Source organism: Scyliorhinus canicula, chromosome 1, assembly GCF_902713615.1.
Source record: "Scyliorhinus canicula chromosome 1, sScyCan1.1, whole genome shotgun sequence".
Taxonomy (NCBI): Eukaryota; Metazoa; Chordata; class Chondrichthyes; order Carcharhiniformes; family Scyliorhinidae; genus Scyliorhinus; species Scyliorhinus canicula.
The window spans coordinates 182196857-182217414 of record NC_052146.1 but is presented as its reverse complement, the minus strand read 5'-3'; the positions used below and the strand labels follow the sequence as shown (position 1 = coordinate 182217414).

Here is a 20558-nt window from a genome sequence, read left to right as displayed (position 1 = left end):
TAATAATGCAGTTTCCTATATTGTTCGTATATCCTATATTTTTAAAAGAAGATTAATTTCCCTCCTCAGGAAGTTCTTTTATATCTTGCCCCGATATTAAGGATATATTGTGTATCTAGCTGTGAATCTGGAGCGGATCATCAATGAGAAATATTGGCTTGTTTTTAAAAAAAATAATTTTTATTGAAAAATTTTGAATTTACACAACATCAAACCATACTAAAATACCAACGATAACAGTAATAACAACAATCATAAACCTTCACCCCTCCTCAATGAACAACCCAACATATTAACAACAACTTAAGTTAACCCAGTGTTAAGTTACACAACCGTAGCAAAAAACAATATAGAAACTATAATTAGGAACACCCCCCCCCCCCACTTCTCTCTCTCTCTCTCTCTCTCTCTCTTTCTCTTTCCCCTCCCCGGGTTGCTGCTGCTATTGACCAAGATACCTATCTTTGAGCCAGGTAGTCCAGAAAAGGCTGCCACCGTTTATAGAACCCTTGTACTGATCCTCTCAGGGCAAATTTAACCCTTTCCAACTTTATAAATCCCGCCATGTCATTGACCCAGGTCTCCACACTTGGGGGCCTCGCATCCTTCCACTGTAGCAAGATCCTCCGCCGGGCTACTAGGGACGCAAAGGCCAGAACACCGGCCTCTTTCTCCTCCTGCACTCCCGGCTCCACCGCAACTCCAAAAATCGCGAGTCCCCAGCCTGGTTTGACCCTGGATCCAACCACCCTCGACACCGTCCCCGCCACCCCCTTCCAGAATTCTTCCAGTGCCGGACATGCCCAGAACATATGGGCATGATTCGCTGGACTCCCCGAACACCTGGTGCACCTGTCCTCACCCCCAAAGAATCTACTCATCCTAGTCCCGGACATGTGGGCCCGGTGCAGCACCTTAAATTGGATGAGGCTAAGCCTCGCACATGAAGAGGAAGAGTTGACTCTCTCCAAGGCATCCGCCCAAGTCCCGTCCTCTATCTGCTCCCCAAGTTCCCCCTCCCATTTAGCCTTCAGCTCCTCCACTGACGATTCTTCCACCTCCTGCATTACCTTATAGATGTCAGACACCTTCCCCTCTCCGACCCACACCCCCGAAAGCACTCTGTCCATCGTCCCCTGCGAGGGCAGCAAAGGGAATCCCTCTACCTGTCGCCTAGCAAACCCCTTTACCTGCAAGTATCTGAACATGTTCCCTTGGGGAAGCCCAAATTTATCTTCCAGTTCCTCCAGGCCCGCAAACCTCGCGCCAATAAACAGGTCCCTCAATTTACTGATGCCCACCCTTTGCCACCCCTTAAAACCCCCATCCTTGTTCCCCGGGATGAACCGATGATTGCCACCCAGTGGAGCCTCCATCGAGCCCCCTATGCTGTCTCCACTGTCCCCAGATTCTTGGGGTCGCCGCCACCACCGGGCTCGTGGTAAACCTCTTAGGGGAGAGCGTCAGCGGCGCCGTTACCATGGCACCCAGGCTCGTACCTCTACATGGAAATATTGGCTTGTTGTGCATAGTGTCCTGAAAGATATTTATTATCCAGTTTTAGTTATTGTTGCCATGTTTTACTATGGCCCACTCAACTTTGGCAAAGAAAATTTCTAGACCCACCTATCCTATTGCAGTTATAGGATGGCCACCTTTGAAACATTCACAGCCTGAATGGCTATGAGTTTCTAGTTGAAAGAGAATGCAGGAAAGATCAGAAACTTTAGGAAATGGAGAAAAGTTGGGAGGAACATTTTAGAAACGAAGGTTTTAAAAAAAGCAAAATGTCAGTGTTTTATATTTGTAATATTTTTGTAAGGAGTATGTGTGTGATTGAGGAAACTGTAGCTACAATAATGTAACATGTCAAATTAGCTTTGGACAGTAATGTTAATTGTGTATCACAGTGTCAGCCATGGGCTGAGTGGTAGCACTCTCGCCTCTGAATCAAGAGGTTTTAGGTTCTAGCACATAATTCAAACTGCCATGTTAGTGCATTGCTGAGAGAGTGTGGTGTGTTTTTCTGACGAGATGTTAAATCAAGTTCACTCCTATCTTCTCGAGCTAATGTTCAAGATTCTGTGTTACTATTTAGAAGAGAAGACTATTTTGAGTCAGTGTCTGGCCAATATTTATCACCAATTTTAATTTGTAAGACTGAGGGAAGGATACTTTGCTCCAGGAATGATTCCATGCACAAATAGGGATATGGTATATTAAAACAAACCCTAACACAGGATTACTAACCTTAACATCATGAAGACAATAGCTTTCAATTACCAGTTAAACAATGCTCGATTATATAGTGAAACAAACAATCCCAACTGCTATCATTATCTCTGCTCAAAAAAAACCCATCTCAGTTCACAATCCACTTTTGAATATGTTCAGCCAACCCAGGAATACTTGCTGTAAAGAGATGTCTTGTTTAAATCACTTTGCGAGAGAGAGATCTTTTGAGACTGCTTGAAAGAGAGACACCTGACACCCTGTCAAAACTATGCAGAATCTCTGGCAGTATTCTTTAGAAACTGCTTCTCAGCTTGCGTTCCAGCCAAAACTAAAGTCTGCCTGCATGCTAGAGTCTTGGTACAGCCCTAGCTCCTCTCATCTTACTAAGCTGAACACAATGTCTCTTGTTATCTACTCCCCACGGAACCCTCTTAATAGAAACAAAACTTCATTAGACTAACTTCAGCAAACAATATCCCTGGCTGAAATGAATTATGATCTTACCTTTACGATGCTCTCTCTCCAAAACACCTGGCTGCCTTTCAAACCAGGATTTTCAAAAACATGACTGCAGCAGTCGCATACTAACCCAGGCTTTTAACCCTTAGTGCACCAAATACATACGATATAATATATATGAAATTCCTACATTCATCACATATGAGAGGTAGCTTCCTAGATAGGGGAAATGTTCTACGTTTGGCAGAGTTTCTCCATTGATCTTTTAAAAAAAAAAAATTTACAAATTCAGAGTACCCAATTATTTTTTCCAATTAAGGGGCAATTTAGCGTGGCCAATTCATCTACCCTGCACATCTTTGGGTTGTGGGGGTGAGACCCATGCAGACACGGGGAAAATGTGCAAACTCCACACGGACAGTGAGCTGGGGCCAGGATCGAACCCTGGTCCTCGTGTCATTAGGCAGCAGTGCTAACGACTGCATCCTTTCTCCATTGATCCTGATGGTGGGAGGGACTGAATCTTGCCTTGGGGTGGGTTGGTAAAGGACTTGAGCTTTCTTGAGGTTGAGGCTGCGATAGATTCTTCGGTATTCTTACGCAAAGGTGTCAAGCATAGCTTGGAGATCCTCTTCGAGAGAATGTAGATGGCGATGGCTTGTAATATCAGGGACCTCAGTTCAATTCCGGTCTTGGGTCACTGTCAGTATGGATTTTGCACATTCTCCCGTGTCTGCGTGGGTTTCCTCCGTGTGCTCCCACAGTCCAAAGATGTGCAGGTTCGGTGGATTGACCCATACTAAATTGCCCCTCGGTGTCCAAATTTTAGGTGGGGTTACAGGGATAGGGTGGGGGACTGGGCCCAGGTATGGTGCTCTTTTGGATGTTCGGTGCAGACTGGATGGGCCAAATGGCCTCATTCTGAACTGCTGGGATTCTATGGATTCTAATATAATTAAAATAGATGTATTGATCACTTCCTGGTCTTTTCGCTAAGATCAAGCATCAGATCAAGCCCAAGATGAGATGCAATGCCTTTTCTTGTCAGCTTGGATCTTGCACGTCTCTTGTGGAGACCATAAATGGCTTCAATTTAAATTTGATTTGATTTTTGGAGCAAGCAATGAGATGGATTAAGGGTTTGCCTGTCTACCCTGCACATTGGCTTTGTAACTTTAAGGATGGGATAAAAAAACAGATGATCTGAGCATTATCACACTGCTGTTTGTGGAAACTTGCTGCATACAAATTGAATGTTGCGTTTTCCTACATTATGATAGTGACTACACTTCAAAAAGTAGTTGATTGGCTGTAAAGAGCTTTGGGGTGTCCTGGGATCATGAAAGGCATTTTAACAATGCAAGTCTTTCTTTCACTTTTGTCATATTTGTACTCATTGTGTTTCAGGAAAAAGACCTCGACTTGGTGGAGCACTGTGGCAGGCTGCCTGTCTGTGGGCAGCCCCATGCATTTCCGTTCGGGAGCTCAGCAGTTTGGCGAGCCAGGTTGGTGGAAGCTCGTCCACAACAAACCTCCTGTCATGAGGCCAGAAGGAGAGAGGCCGTCAAGTACCATGCTGAAAGCAAGAGGTGGGTTTGTACAAGATGTTTGTTTAGATTTTAAGGGAGGGGAAATCAAAATGTACCTCTAACACTTCACTAGGTGCATAGAAACGCTTACAGCCACATTGTAGACATTAAAATTAATAGTAAACTGATGAATGAGATCATAGTTAGTCAGAAAGCAGTGGATATTTGACTCTACAACGTTAAACTTCAGAACTGAGTGTTATAGACCGCTTCAGTACTGGCATGGGAAGAACTTCCCCTTTGATACATTATAAAGTTCCACACCAGGGATCTCGTGAATGAACAAGGTTTCCATTCATGCTGTCAGAAGATGTGATAAGTGTCTACTTCCAATATAATTTCCCAACAGCAATCCGAAACTGGGATCAGAACAAGAAGCAGCGCAGGCAGCTGCGATTGTTCAAGTTAAAACTCCTTTAACATTTGGGGTGCACAGTGCAATACAAAGAACAAAGAAGGCAGAACGGTAGCATTGTGGATAGCACAATCGCTTCACAGCTCCAGGGTCCCAGGTTTGATTCCGGCTTGGGTCACTGTCTGTGTGGAGTCTGCACATCCTCCCCATGTGTGCGTGGGTTTCCACCTGGTGCTCCGGTTTCCTCCCACAGTCCAAAGATGTGCAGGTTAGGTGGATTGGACATGATAAATTTCCCTTGGTGTCCAAAATTGCCCTTAGTGTTGGGTGGGGTTACTGGGTTATGGGGATAGGGTGGAGGTGTTAACCTTGGGTAGGGTGCTCTTTCCAGGAGCCGGTGCAGACTCGATGGGCCGAATGGCCTCCTTCTGCACTGTAAATTCTATGATCTATAAGAACAAAAAAAATGACTGCCCAGGAACCGGCTGGCCTTCCAAGTCTGCATCGACCTTGCTGCCCATCTGAACTAAAACCCTCTACCCTTCCGAGGACCATATCGTTCTATTCCCATCCTATTTGTCAAGATGCCCCTTAAAAGTCACTATCGTATCTTCCACCGCCTTCCCCGGCAGCGAGTTCCAAGTCCCCACCACCCTCTGTGTTTAAAAAAAAAAAAAAAATAAAAAAAATAACCTGCCTTGTACATCTCTTTTAAACTCTTATCAGGTCGCCACTTCATCTCCGTCGTTCCAGTGAGAACAAACCCCATTTCTCCAAGCTCTCCTCATAGCTAATGCCCTCCATACCAGGCAACATCCTGGCAAATCTCTTCTGTACCCTTTTCAAAGCCTAACTATAAAGCTGCAACATGACTTGCCAATTTTTAAACTCAATGCCCCGGCTGATGAAGGCAAGCATGCTATATGCCTTCTTGACTACCTTCTCCACCTGCGTTGCCACTTTCAGTGACTTGTGTACCTGTACAACCAGATCCCTCTGCCTAGCAATACACTTGAGGGTTCTGCTGTTTACTGTATATTTTCCATCTGTGTTAGACCTTCCAAAATGCATAACCTCTCATTTGTCCGGATTAAACTCCATCTGCCATCTCTCCGCCCAAGTCTCCAACCAATCTATATCCTCTGCCGGTCCCAATCGCTATCCGCAATTCCACCAACCTTTGTGTCATCCGCAAACTTACTAATCAAACCAGTTACGTTTTCCTCAATCATTTTTTTATATATATATATATGGTCACAGCCCTCAATTCAGAAAAGCACCCTTCCATTGCTATCTTCTGACTTCTATAACTGAGCCAGTTCTGTATCCATCTTGCCAGCTCACAACTCATCCCATACGACTTCACCTTCTGTACCAGTCTGCCATGAGGAACCTAGTCAAAGGCTTTACTGAAGTCCATGTAAACAACAGCCACTGCCCTACCCTCATCAATCATCTTCGTCCCTTCCTCGAAAAACTTGATCAAGTCCTTCCTAAAACCATGTTGCCTCTCTCTAATACGTCCACTCATTTTCTCGTCCACTCATTTTCCAAGTGGGAGTAAATGCTGTCTTGAAGAATCCTCTCCAATAATTTCCCTACCACTGACGTAAGGCTCACTGGCCTGCCCTGTCCTTGAGTAGACCAACCCTCTCCCTGGCTACCTTCTTGCTCTTTATATGTGTATAAAAAGCCTTGGGATTTTCCTTAATCCTGCTGGCCAATGACTTTTCATGACCCTTTTAGCCCTCCTGACTCCTTGCTTAACGTTCTTTCTACTTTCCTTGTATTCCATAATTGCTTTGTGTGTACCCAGCCTCCTAGCCTTGACAAATGCTACCTTTCTCTTTTTGACTCGGCTCATATCTCTCGTTATCCAAGTTCCTAAAACTTGCCGTACTTATAAGTCATAAGAACTAGGAGCTGGAGTAGGCCATCTGGCCCCTCAAGCCTGCTCCACCATTCAATGAGATCATGGCTGATCTTTTGTGGACTCAGCTCCACTTTCCGGCCTGAACACCATAACCCTTAATCCCTTTATTCTTCAAAAAAACTATCTATCTTTATCTTAAAAACATTTAATGAAGGAGCCTCTACTGCTTCACTGGGCAAGGAATTCCATAGATTCACAACCCTTTGGGTGGAGAAGTTCCTCCTAAGGTCAGTCCTAAATTTACTTCCCCTATTTTGAGGCTATGCCCCCTAGTTCTGCTTTCACCCACCAGTGGAAACAACCTGCCCGCATCTATCCTATCTATTCCCTTCATAATTTTTAATGTTTCTATAAGGCTCCCCCCGCATCCTTCTAAATTCCAATGAGTACAATCCCAGCCTACTCAACCTCTCTTCGTAATCCAATCCCCTCAACTCTGAGATTAACCTAATTAATCTCCTCTGCACACCCTCCAGCGCCAGTACGTTCTTTCTCAGGTAAAGAGGCCAAAAATGAACACAATACTCCAGGTGTGGCCTCACTAACACCGTATGCAATTGCAGCATAATCTCCCTAGTCTTAAACTCCATCCCTCTAGCAATGAAGGACAAAATTCCATTTGCCTTAATCACCTGTTGCACCTGTAAACCAACTTTTTGCGACTCATGCACTAGCACACCTGGGTGTCTCTGCACAGAAGCATGTTTTAATATTTTAGCATTTAAATAATCCCTTTTGCTGTTATTCCTTCCAAAATGGATAACCTCACATTTGTCAACATTGTATTCCATCTGCCAGACCCTAGCCTATTCACTTAACCTATTCAAATCCTTCTGCAGACTTCCGGTATCCTCTGCACTTTTTGCTTTACCGCTCATCTCAGTGTCGTCTGCAAACTTGGACACATTGCTTCCTGTTACCTACCGCACTGGTAATGTCCTCAAAGAATTCCATTAAATTAGTTTGGCACGACCTGCCCTTTATGAACCTGTGGTGAATGTGATTCACACCGGATTATAATCTGTATATACATGTGCCTATATTGTAAGTGCAGTTGCACTACCTGACCACCAGGGGGAATAGCTCTGGGAATGCTCGAGAATTGTACTGGGCTTCTCCCTTGGTTCCGCCCAGGACTCCTCCCCCTGGAGCTGCTGTATAAAGATCAGTGCCACATGGTCAGCCGGCCAGTTCACCGAAAGTTCAATGGCTAACCGGCTGGCTCTGTTGTGAGTATATTAAAACCGCTATTCTAATCCTACAAGCACGTGTCCGTAGAATTGTTGGTTCCAACAGAACCCATGCTGCATCTGCCCAATGGGCAGTCCTTACAGGAAAGTGCTGGCCCTGAATTCCTATCAACTTACACTTGTTCTGTTTTTTTTTTACAAACATTTTATTAAGGCATTTATGGTTTTATAACAGTGAAAGATACAAATACAAATGTAAACATAATTCAGTGCGTAACACACCCCTCCATCTCCCACTGTTCCTGCCTAATCTAGACAAAGAATAGCCTGACTCCCCGCCCCCCCCCCCACCTTATTGAATCTGCTGACAGTTTAGTTTTCTCCGAAGAAGTCGATAAATGGCTGCCACCTCCGAACGAACCCCAATGTTGATCCTGTCAGGGTGAACTTAATTTTCTCAAGTCTGAGAAACCTAGCCATGCCGCTAACCCATACCCCTGATTTTGGGGGCTTCGAGTCACTCCACGCTAACAATATCCGTCTCCGGGGTACCAAGGAGGAAAAGGCCAAAACGTCAGCCTCTCTCGCCATCTGGACCCCCGGGTCTTCTGGATTCGGCTCCACACTCGTTTTTAGTACCATGGACATGACATCCGCAAATCCCTGCCAGAATCCCCTAAGCTTCGGACATGCCCAAAACATGTGGGCATGATTTGTGGGCCCTCTTGCACACTCACACACCTGTCCTCTACCTCCGAAAACCTGCTCATCAGGGCCACCGTCATGTGTGGCCGGTGAGCCACCTTGAATTGTATCAGGCTGAGCCTGGCACATGATGAGGATGTATTAACTCTGCTCAAGGCATCCTCCCACAGGCCCGCCTCTAACTCCTTTCCCAGCTCATCTCCCCATTTATGTTCTATCTCACCTATCTGGGTTTCCTCCCACTCCATAAGTTATTTATAGATTTCCGATACCTTCCCCTCCCCCATCCCCTTGTCCCCTGCAGTGGTAGAAGCGGAAAGGTCAAAATCTGCTTTCGCACAAAGTACTTTATCTGCAGATTTCGAAAGCCATTCCCTCCCGGCAATTCAAACTCCTGTTCCAGATCCTCTAAACAGAGAAAGCTTCCATCAATAAATAAATTCCCCAGCCTCTCGATCCCTGCTCTCTGCCACCTCCGAAACCCCCCATCTAGCCTCCCCGGGACAAACCAGTGATTACCACAAATTGGAGCCCACACCGACGCTCCCTCTACTCCCATCTGCTTCCGCCACTGCCCCCAAACTCTTAGGGCCGCCACTACCACTGGGCTTGAGGAGAAGTGGTCCGGCGAGAACGGCAGAGGAGCTGTTACCAATGCCCCCAAACTTGTGCCCTTAAAAAAGGCCTTTGGAATAAACTTGTTCTGTTTTTTAATGAAAAGTTTTGAACCAAAATTTTTTTAAAAATTATATAATGATCAGGCCTGTAAAGATGGGACATGTCATTATAAACACCTGTTTGGGGCCAGTAAAAAGTATGTTGTGAGAACATGTGAATTGTAGTCTAGAACCTTGCAACTTGCTTTGATGTGTCAGAAGTTTGGGTAAGTTTCCTTTTTCCCCATTTACCTGTGTATTGCTATAACAAAAACTGTTTAAACTGTGCAGAAAGGTGCCTACTTTTCAGTTAGTTTTTATTCCCCCGAGTCTTTTTCTTTTACCCCTGAAAATGCTGGCCTGGAAATTGGACCGCGTTGAGTTCATTCTGTTGTTGTAAAAAGCAATTTCAGGGATCATTGTTCCACGCGCCAAAGGACGAAAGACGCCCAACCAACTGAGCCAGGCCATTTTTCAGTTATCTGTGGCAGCCACCTAAAACGGGCCTTGGGCCTTCACTTTTGGGTGTATTCTATTCTAGAATCCCTCTGTGAAGTGTGGAACTGCTGAAGATTAAAAGCGGCCATCATCAATTATTAAATATTCATCTGGGGCCAGGAGCAGTGGGAATGTGTTTGTTCACTCCACAGTACCCTGATCATTCTACCTTTCCTCCCCGGGACCTTATTTGGTCCACTTGCCTCACCAGTCTATACAAAATTGCCAGAATTCCTGCGAAGGAGTAACTTTGGGTTGGTCTTGCATATCTTGGTTATAGTGTGTGTACTATATACACATCTCTCTGTATGTGTCTGAAAAGGGGCTGTATCTATATTCTAAGCTAATGGCTGCTCTCTAGTTGTGGTTCCACGGAAATGCTTGATCTCACCCAATTTATTGTTCATCTATGTGTCTTGCTAATTGGCTAAATTTTTATTGGGGACATCACAGCAGAAACCAAACACTATGTCCACTTGATTTCTGTACTCACTAGGCATCGGCGGATAACAGGGAGCAGCAACAGTACCCAATTTATTCTTTTCAAAGCAAGTGTGCTGCGGTCAACTACGTTGGCCTTTTATTGTCCCACTGGGTGAGCACTGACATTAATAGAAATGAAAATCAGGAGAGGTATATAACAGGCAGCTGATCCAATATCATCTGATTTACACTTGCTCAAAGTAAAAATTATCCCATACCTGTAGTTGGCTACAAAATTGAAGCAATAAAATGAGCCCTACTTAGCTGGCCATTTGAAGTTGTAATATTTGTTAGCTACTATTCAGTTAATATTTTATCACAAATCAGCAAGGCTCTTAATATCTTTTTAATAAGCAAACAGTGGTGACTTAGAAGTAATCAATGAGCCTGTTGAACCTTGTGTTGCTGTTAGGGGGTAGCTTTGTTACTATCTGGCAGCAGTACTTTGTCCAGAGGTCTGTATAATTTAATAATTGAATACTGGTTGGCTGTTTGAATGGGGTGGGGAAGAGTGCTTCAGTTCCTGCTAGCAGAAATACAGAAACAAAAGCCTGCTGGTGTAAACACTGCTGTCAAAGGTAGGACTTTCAGCAGAGGTTCTACTAAAACCAGTTAGTTTGATTGTGTTTGCCATTTAAAGCAACAGCATTCACACTGCATTCCACACAGTAGACCTGTCCGCAACTGTTGGAGTTTTGTCTTTTGCCATCTGTTAGCACATTCTTCAATTGTTGTCCTTAGGATTTGTCCTGAAATGTTGTTCATGAAATTTGTAATTATTTTTATTTTTCAACATTATTTACCCGGTAATGACTAAACTAATGGGAGCTGCTATCAGAAAAACATTATTGTCACAAGTAGGCGTACATTAACACTGCAATGAAGTTACTGTGAAAAGCCCCATGTCGCCATATTCCGGCGCCTGATCGGGTACACTGAGGGAGAATTCAGAATTCTCACCTAACAGCACGTCGTTCGGGACTTGTGGGAGAAAACTGGAGCACCCGGAGGAAACCCGCGCAGACACTGGGAGAACGTGCAGACTCCGCACAAACAATGACCCAAGCTGGGAATTGAACTGGAGTCCCTGGTACTGTGAAGCAACTGTGCTAACCACTATGCTACCGTGCCGCCCTCTACACACATACACATTATTTCACTTGCTGGGCATAGTGGAACTCTAAACTCCTTCCTCGGAGCTAGCTCAAGAAGGTTTGGAGAGTCGAGTGGAGTTGCGAGTTCTTGCTCTAGGGTGTGCGTGAATCCACTTGTATAAAAATAATACGGATTTTTACATGTAAATTATATGGCCTGGTACTTTTCCCAATTCTGTTTAGTCATTCACTTATATAGGACTGAACTTCATGCATTAGGCAGGGATTCTGAATTCTACTCATTATTTACTGAGGTCTGGATCGTAAGCTAATCGAAGCTAATCAATCATGATGGTTATGGTGTCTGCCTCTTACTCTGATCTTTGTGTTCCCTTCTGTGTTTCTATCTCTCTTGTTGTTCTCCTTTTCTTATTGTACTTCTGTTACTACCCTATGTATTTGTTATTCTCTTCATGTGTCTTTACTGCTATCCTTTCTTTCCTATTTTCTCCTATTGTCGTGCCTTCATTCTGCTAGTAACTCTCCCCTTTCTTTCCATCACTCTTTTACTGTGTTTTGCTCTCCCTTTCTATGTTAATCTAATACATTTCCTATGCCGTTGTTACTCTCCCTTTCTTTTGCATTTCTCTGTGTCTCCCCTTACTTTTTGTTTTTCAGCAATACTATCGTCCTCCATATCTGTCAGGTACATTTAATCTGTCACTCTCCTCCTCTTTCATTCTTGGTTAATTTGTCCCTTTGTTTCCGTTAATCTTCCATGTTTCTGTTTTCTGTCACATTGATCCTATTTTCCTTGTTTCCACAGCAATCTTTTCCACTCAATCTTCCCTCGAATGATCATTCCTCACAACAACCCTTTCCCTCTGGCAATTTTCTCAAATCTGCTCCTTAGTGTGTTGTGTAAGATGCGTCTGTGTCCCCCAGGCCCTCCCAACAGCAAACCAGGAAACACTCCTGCGATTGAAAAAGTAACAGTGAACTGTGTAAGATCGATGTGTAAGGAAACTTGTGACCAAAAACAGAACTTGCAGGTGGATTAAGCTGCTCCTGCTCGAACCCATTGAGTGCAGTGTTGTACAGCATGTTGTTCACCTGAGGAAGGAGCAGTGCCCCGAAATCTAGTGATTTCAAACATACCTGTTGGACTTTAACCTGGTGTTGTAAGACTTCTTACTGTACAGAAGAGGACAGTTGCTTGTAGCTGAGACTCAAAACTCGGGTGTCATATTTCAAACAGGTTAATTATTACTGGATTAGGGGCAACACCGTGGCCTAGTGGTTAGCACAACTGCCTCACGGCGCTGAGGTCCCAGGTTCGATCCCGGCTCTGGGTCACTGTCCGTGTGGAGTTTGCACATTCTCCCTGTGTCTGCGTGGGTTTCACCCCCACAACCCCAAAAAAAATGTGCAGAGTAGGTGGATTGGCCATGCTAAATTGCCCCTTAATTGGAAAAAATAATTGGGTAATCTAAATTTATTAAAAAAAATTTTTTTTTTACTGGATTAGAAGGGATGTTAACTATTTAGAAGTCTGTGGTCAGAAGTAAAAATTAAATTCCTTGAGCAATATTCAAAGGATAGGCTTTTCTTGCATCCTATGCTGAACATTCCTTTAAAGCATTACAGAGCTAAATCCAGCAATTGTATTTTTGAGATAATTAATATCTCTGAACCTACAATGTAAATGGAGAATGTAACAATGATACAAATAAACAAAAAATGACAGACAACAAAAGATACTCTTTGGTCCATCCAGCCTCTCTATCACACTCCCTATCTGGGAAAGGCATAAAAAAGCGAATTTTAAAAGCCTTTATACTTCCTCTACGACCCATATGAGCGAGCAAAACTAGCCCAGGAGGGCTTTGTTGATCTCTACCCCAACTCAAAAAACTCCAAATATTATTTGAAGGAATTCACTGAATTGGTGTCCACTATATGAACCAGCACATCCTGATATCTCAAGCATATCTGCCACACACTACTAAAAAAACAAAGGAAAGCCCCCTTCTATCTGGTGATGGTTGGCCACCCAGTCAATGGAAAGCAAAATATACCATTAGGTATTCAGTCTCGGGGCAGCACGTGGCACAGTGGTTAGCACTGCGACTATGGCACTGAGGACCCGGGTTCGAATTCCGGCCCTGGGTCACTGTCCGTGTGCAGTTTGCACATTCTCCCCGTGTCTGCGTGGGTTTCACCCCCACAACCCAAAGATGTGCAGGGTAGGTGGATTGGCCACGCTAAATTGCCCCTTAATTGGAAAAAAATAATTGGGCACTTTAAATTTAAAAAAGGTATTCGGTCTTGGCTATGAACAACTGTTCTTTGTTGTACTAAGCTGTATGCAGCGTACGTATTTGTGCAGCAGCAGCTTAATCCAAAGCACGTTTTGTGGTCGCATGCGTCCATGGACATCTAGAATTCTAAAATGTCTGAGCCCCGGTCTTCAACCTATTTAATTGAACAAACTGTCGACTCCAATACAATCAATTTCCTTCATCGCCTTAGAAATCTCAATCAGATCTCTGATACGTCTACACTTTATTACATTCCCCAGACCAGACCCCAACAGTGGCTAGGATACTGGACAGAAACCCCAATATTCACTTCCGGTGGCGGCTAAGAAGGAGTTGGTTGCACATTTGGTGGCTCCTGCTCGGATCGGATCTTTAATTCAGAAAATTGATGGTGGACGTAATTGTCAAGAGGAATCCTACATCAGCGCATGGAGAGGCGGATCAGGAGTGCTCGCAAAGGTCTTGGCTCGACGACCCAGCGGTCGACAGAGCAGCTGATGCAGTTCATAAAGGAGGGCTTCGCCAAGCAGAAACCGGAATGCTTGGACCCGATTAAGGAATCGATTGCGTGGCTGGAACTTAGACTGGATACTCCGGATCGGGCGATCCAGAAAGTGGAGAAGGCACTGACTGAGCAGGAGGAACACCAAACAGCAATGGAGTTGGAGGTGGGGATGCTGAGAGAGCAGCAGAAATGCTCCTGGAGAAGGATGAGGACCTAGAGAATAGGTCCCACCGGCAGAACTTGAGAATCGTTGGTCTCCCGAAGGAACGGACGCAGTGGCATGCATAGCTGGCATGTTCGAGAAGCTAATGGGGGATGGGCAGTTCTCCCGACCATTGGAGGTGGACAGGGCTCACAGAGCGCTCGTGAAGAAGCAGCTTGTGGGGGACCCCAGAGGGCAATGATGGTGAGATTCCGCAGGCACCTGGAGAAGGAGTGTATTTTACGGTGGGCTAGGCAGACAGAGAGCTGTAAATCGGAGAACAGCATCCGGCGTATATACCAGGATCTGAGTGTGGACGTGGCCAGGAGAAAAGCAGGGTTCAACCAGATAAAGTCACACTTTTCAAGAAGAAGGTTAAGTTTGGACTGCTGTATCCGGCCTGTCATTGGGTCACTTATGAGGAGCAACATTTTTACTTTGAGTCGCCTCAGGAAGCGATGAACTTCGCTAGAAGGAAAGGGCTGGTAGCGGGTTGAGGTGTTTGAACTCTGCTGCAGCGTTCATGTTAAAAAATGTTTGTTTTTGGATGTTATCTGTAATGCCTTCTGTATTGATTTGGGGCCTGCTGCAGATCTGTGTGAGTTAAAATTTGCATTTGCACTGATGGGGGATGGAGGTGTGAATTTTAGATGTTGGATCTTTTTGATTTTCTTTGTGTTTCTTTCGGGCAGTTGGGTTGGAATTGTTTTTTTTTGCATATGTGTATCTGAGTTGGGTGAGGGAACGATAGGTGGGAAAATGTCTGGTGCCATAGGCAGGGGCCACCAAGCTAGCTGGGCCGGCTCGCTCATGGAAGCACAGTGGGGGGTGGGCAGATGTTTTGCCTGTTGAAGGGGGTGGTTTGCATGGTGCTGTTACTGGGAGGGGGGGGGGGGGGGGAATGTTCTGCTGACGGGGGAGGGACTTTTGCTGTAGGACAAAAAGGTCGGGGACGGAGGCTGCCTGGGGGCAGGCCTGCGGATGCGTGGGGCGCGGGCTGAAGACCGACCCAAGAAAGGTGATGGCTGATCGGCGGAGTGGGGGGGGGGGGGATCACATGGAACGTAAGAGGGCTAAATGGGCTGATTAAGAGGGCACGTGTGCTCGCGCATTTGAGGGGACTGAAGGCGGACGTGGCAATGTTGCAGGAGATGCACCTTGGAGTAACTGACCATATTAGATTAAGGAAGGGATGGGTCGGACAGGTTTTCCACTCGGGGCTGGACTCGAAGACTAGAGTCAGGGTAAGACCGGTCGAGCTCAAGAACAGGCAGGGTACGAGCAATGGCAAAGGAGCTAAAGGGGTTTATGGAACAGATTTGGGGGGGGGGGGAAGGGGGGGTTGGACCCATGAAGATTTTGGCGGCCGAGAATTAAGGAGTTCTCCTTCTACTCACACGTGCATAAAGTGTACTTCCGGATTCACTTTTAAAAATCCTGAACAGGGCTTTACTGACAGGGTTAGTCGACATTGAGTATTCAGCAATCATGATCTCGGATCATGCCCCGCACTGGGTTGACCTACAGGTGAGCAAAGAGGGTGGCCAACGCCCGCACTGGAGACTGGATGTTGGACTTTTAGCGGATGAGAAGTTGTGTGGGCGGCTGAGGACATGTATCCAGAACTATCTGGAAGTTAATGACACAGGGGAAGTCTCGGCTGCGTCTGAGAGGTGCTGAAGGCGGTGGTTAGAGGGGAGCTGATCTCAATGCGGGCCCACAGGGAGAAGGTAGACAGAGCAGAGACGGACTGACTGATAACTCTGTTGACCTGTAGTATTTCCCTTGTGTGGAGACCCCAGAGGCAGGGCTTTTAAGGGAATGACGGAGGCTACAGATGGAATTTGGCTTGTTAACTACAGGGAAGACGGTGGAGCAGATGAGGAACGTGAGGGAGCGATTTATGAATATGGAGAGAAGGCCAGCAGAATGCTTGCGCAGCAGCTTAGAAAGAGGCAGGCAGCCAGGGAGATTGGGAAAGTAAGGGGCAGGAATGGAAACCTGGTCGGAGGTTCAGCAGGGGTTAATAATGCGTTCAAGGAGTTTTACAGCAGGCTGCATGTGTCTGAACCCCCAGCTGGGCCGGAGGAGATGAGGCATTTCTTAGGGGGGCTGAATTTCCCAAAGGTGGACAAAGGGTTGGTTGAAGGGTTGGGGGCCACTATCGGGCTGAAGGCCATCAGTAAAGCCCTGGAACCAGATGGGTACCCAGTGAAGTTTTATAAAAAGTTCTCTGGGATGCTGGGGTCACTGCTGATGAGGACATTTAATGAGGCAAGGGAGCGAGGTGGGTTTCCCCTGACGATGTCACAGGCCACTATCTCATTGATCCTGAAGCGGGATAAGGACCTGGAGCGATGAGGGTCCTACAGACCGATCTCCCTACTAAATGTAGACGCCAAACTGTTGGCCAAAATCTTGTCCTCTAGGATTGAAGAATGCATTCTGGACGTGATTTGGGAGGACCAGAGTGGATTCGTTAAGGGTAGGCAGTTGGCGGCCAACGTAAGAAGGTTGCTGAATGTGATCATTTTTTTTTATAAATGTTTTTATTCAGTTTTCGTATTTTATATTGAACAAATTACAAATTGTTAGGAGAGAGAAACAAAAAAAAACAAACAAAAACAAACACGCAAAAATTAACATACATATTTACAGGTAAGCATCTTCGTAGTAGTAACTGCGCCCCCCCCCCCCCCCCCCCTCAACATGTTTATTTAGCTTGGTTTTGGGCCTTAGCTAGCCATCGAACCCCCGTAACGAACCTGTAGCCCCCCCCCCCCCCCCCCCTCCCGCTACCTTCCCCCGACTATTCTTCCTCTTGTACATTGGCCACAAATAGGTCCCGGAACAGTTGCATGAATGGCTCCCACGTTCTGTGGAAGCCGTCGTCCGACCCTCGGATGGCAAATTTGATTTTCTCCATTTGGAGAGATTCCGAGAGGTCGGACAGCCAGTCCGCAGCTCTGGGCGGTGCTGCTGACCGCCAGCCAAACAGGATTCTACGGCGGGCAATCAGGGAGGCAAAGGCAAGGGCGTCCGCCCTCCTCCCCAGGAATAGATCTGGCTGTTCTGAAACCCCGAAGACCGCCACTATCGGGCATGGCTCCACCCTCACTCCCACCACTTTGGACATAACCTCGAAGAAGGCTGTCCAGTACTCCACGAGTCTGGGGCAAGACCAGAACATGTGGGCGTGGTTGGCCGGGCCTCTTTGGCACCGTTCACATCTGTCTTCCACCTCCGGGAAGAACCTACTCATACGGGTTCTTGTTAGGTGGGCTCTATGTACCACTTTTAGTTGCGTCAGGCTGAGCCTTGCGCACGTGGAGGTGGAGTTGACCCTATGCAGTGCTTCGCTCCAGAGTCCCCACCCTATCTCCATCCCCAGGTCGTCCTCCCATTTCCTCCTTGTTGCGTCCAGTACGGTGTCGTCCCTATCTACCAGTCGGTCATACATGTCACTACAGTTCCCTTTCTCTAGGATACTTGCGTCCAGTAGGTCTTCCAGTAGTGTCTGTCGTGGCGGTTGTGGGTACGTCCTTGTCTCCTTTCGTAGGAAGTTTTTGAGCTGCAGGTACCGTAGCTCGTTCCCCCCAGCTAGCTGAAATTTCTCTGTCAGTTCGTCCAGTGTTGCGATCCTGTCGTCCGTGTATAGGTCCCTGACTGTCAATGTTCCCCCGTCCTGCCTCCACCTTTTGAAGGTGGCGTCGGTCAGTGCTGGTTTGAACCTATGGTTGTTGCAGATGGGAGCCCTGTTCGACATTTTGGTCAGGCCAAGTTGCTGCCGCAGTTGGTTCCAGGATTGGAGGGTGGCTGTCACCACTGGGCTGCTGGAGTGTTTTTTGGGTGGGGATGGGAGTGCTGCCGTGGCGAGGGCCCGGAGGGAGGTTCCCATGCAGGAGGCCTCCTCCGCACGCACCCACTCAGCTTCTGGCTCCTGGATCCATCCCCTTACTCGCTCGGCTGTTGCTGCCCAGTGGTAGAATTGTAGATTCGGGAGGGCTAACCCTCCCCTGGTTTTTGTTTTTTGTAAGACCTTCTTTGGGATCCTAGCATTTTTACCCCCCCATACGAACGCCATGATGAGTTTGTCCAGCGCTTTGAAAAAGGCCTTGGGGATGTAGATCGGGATGGATCTAAACAGGAAGAGGAACCTGGGCAGTACGTTCATTTTGATCGTCTGAACTCTCCCCGCGAGGGAGAGCGGGAGTGTGTTCCATCTTTGCAGGTCCTTTTTAACTTCCTCCGTCAGGCTGGTGAGGTTCCATTTGTGGATCCCTTTCCAGTCATGGGCTATTTGGATCCCCAGGTAGCGGAATTTATGTCGGGCTTGTTTGAACGGCAGCCCCTTTAGTGCTGCCACCCCCCCCCCCCCCCCCCCCCCCTTGCGGGTGTAATGGGAAGATCTCACTTTTGCTCATGTTGAGTTTGTAGCCGGAGAAGGCTCCAAACTCTTTCAGGAGCGCGATGATTCCGTCCATGCTGCTTTGTGGGTCCGAGATATAGAGGAGCAGATCATCCGCATAGAGTGAGACTCTGTGCTCTCTACCTCCCCTTCGGATCCCCCTCCAATTTTTTGCTGCCCTGAGCGCGATTGCTAGCGGTTCAATTGCTAGTGCGAACAGCAGCGGGGACAGTGGGCATCCTTGTCTGGTGCCCCTGTGCAGCTGGAAGTATTGGGAGTTGGTATTGTTGGTCTGTACACTCGCCATGGGAGCGTTGTACAGGAGCTTTACCCAAGCGGTGAACCCTGTTCCAAGCCCGAACCGCTCCAGTACCTCTATGAGGTATTTCCACTCGACTCTGTCGAAGGCCTTTTCTGCGTCCAGGGAGACGATCACCTCTTGTGTTCTCTCCCCGGAGGGGGTCATTATCACGTTCAGCAGGCGCCTGATGTTCGCGGTCAGCTGTCTACCTTTGACAAAGCCTGTCTGGTCCTCTGTGACCACCTCAGGTACACAGTCTTCTAGCCTTTTGGCTAGGATTTTGGCCAGTATTTTGGCGTCTGCATTCAGCAGAGATATGGGTCTGTATGACCCACATTCCGTTGGGTCTTTGTCTTTCTTAGGTATCAGCGAGATTGAGGCCTGTGCTAACGTGGGTGGCAACGTGCCCCTAGCTAGCGAGTCTGTGAACATCTCCCGCAGGTGCGGGGCCAGCGCTGTCGCAAATGTTTTGTAGAAGTCCGCCGGGAATCCGTCCGGTCCCGGCGCCTTCCCCGCCTGCATGGAGCTAATGCTCTCCATGATCTCTCCCAGTGCTAGTGGTGCTTCCAGATCCCGTTTTCTGCCCTCTCCCACAACTGGTATGTTCAGTCCGTCAAGAAACCGGTTCATCCCAGCCTTCCCCGTTGGGGGCTCTGAGGTGTACAGCTCTTGGTAGAAGGCCTTGAAGGTTTTGTTAATCCTCTCTGGTTCTGTTTCCAACGTGCCTCTGGTATCTCTGATTTGCGCAATTTCTCTGCTGGCTGCCTGCTTTCTCAGCTGGTGGGCCAACAGGCGGCTGGCTTTGTCTCCGTGTTCGTATAGGGCCCCGCGTGCCTGGCGGAGTTGGTGTACTGCTTTCCTGGTGGAGAGCAGGTCAAAGTTCCTTTGTAATTCTTTTCTCTCCGCCAGGAGTTCTACAGTCGGGGCCTCGGAGTATTTATGGTCTACCTCCAGTATGGAGTCGACCAGCTTCTGCCTAGCCACCCTTTCCTCCCTATCTCTTTGCGCTTTGTAGGCTATGATTTCCCCTCTTAGTACGGCCTTAAGCGCTTCCCAGAACGTGGAGGGTGAGACCTCCCCGTTTTGGTTGATCTCAGTGTACTCCGCTATGGCCTGCGCTATCCTTTCGCTGAAGGCCTTGTCAGCTAGTAAGGCACCGTCCAACCTCCATTTGGGGCGCTGGGCCCTTCCCGTCTCTAGCCGCACATCCATGTAGTGTGGAGCGTGGTCTGATATCACAATTGCGGAGTATTCCACCTTGTCTATCTCTGGAAGCACCGTTTTCCCCACCACAAAGAAGTCAATTCTGGTGTACACGTTGTGTACTGGGGAGAAGAAAGAGAATTCTTTCTCCCCCGGGTGGGCGAATCTCCAGGGGTCTACTGCTCCCATCTGCTCCATATAGTGGCTGAGTTCCCTTGCCATGTTTGAGGTTTTCCCCGTTCTGGGGTTTGATCTGTCCGTCGTTGGGTCCTGTACACAGTTGAAGTCCCCCCCCATGATTAGTCGGTGCGTCGCTATGTCCGGGATTTCTGCCATGGTCTTTGGATGAAGCTCGTGTCGTCCCAGTTGGGCGCGTACACGTTAACTAGAACTACCGGCGCCCCATCCAGGGCCCCGCTGA

At 47.2% G+C, this 20558-nt stretch overlaps 2 protein-coding genes across 4 annotated transcripts in view; one reads left to right on the top strand and one right to left on the bottom strand.

The window, feature by feature from the left end:
- Positions 1-20558, bottom strand: part of dzank1 (double zinc ribbon and ankyrin repeat domains 1) — a 257165-nt gene that overhangs the window by 19259 nt on the left and 217348 nt on the right. The window lies entirely within an intron of this gene.
- kat14 (lysine acetyltransferase 14) overlaps positions 1-20558 on the top strand; it is a 91530-nt gene that overhangs the window by 32277 nt on the left and 38695 nt on the right. For all 3 annotated transcript variants that reach the window (XM_038803808.1, XM_038803818.1, XM_038803827.1), the window contains one exon: positions 4102-4283. In XM_038803808.1, the coding sequence (XP_038659736.1) occupies positions 4102-4283 (182 nt within the window). The remainder of the gene's footprint in view (positions 1-4101; positions 4284-20558) is intronic.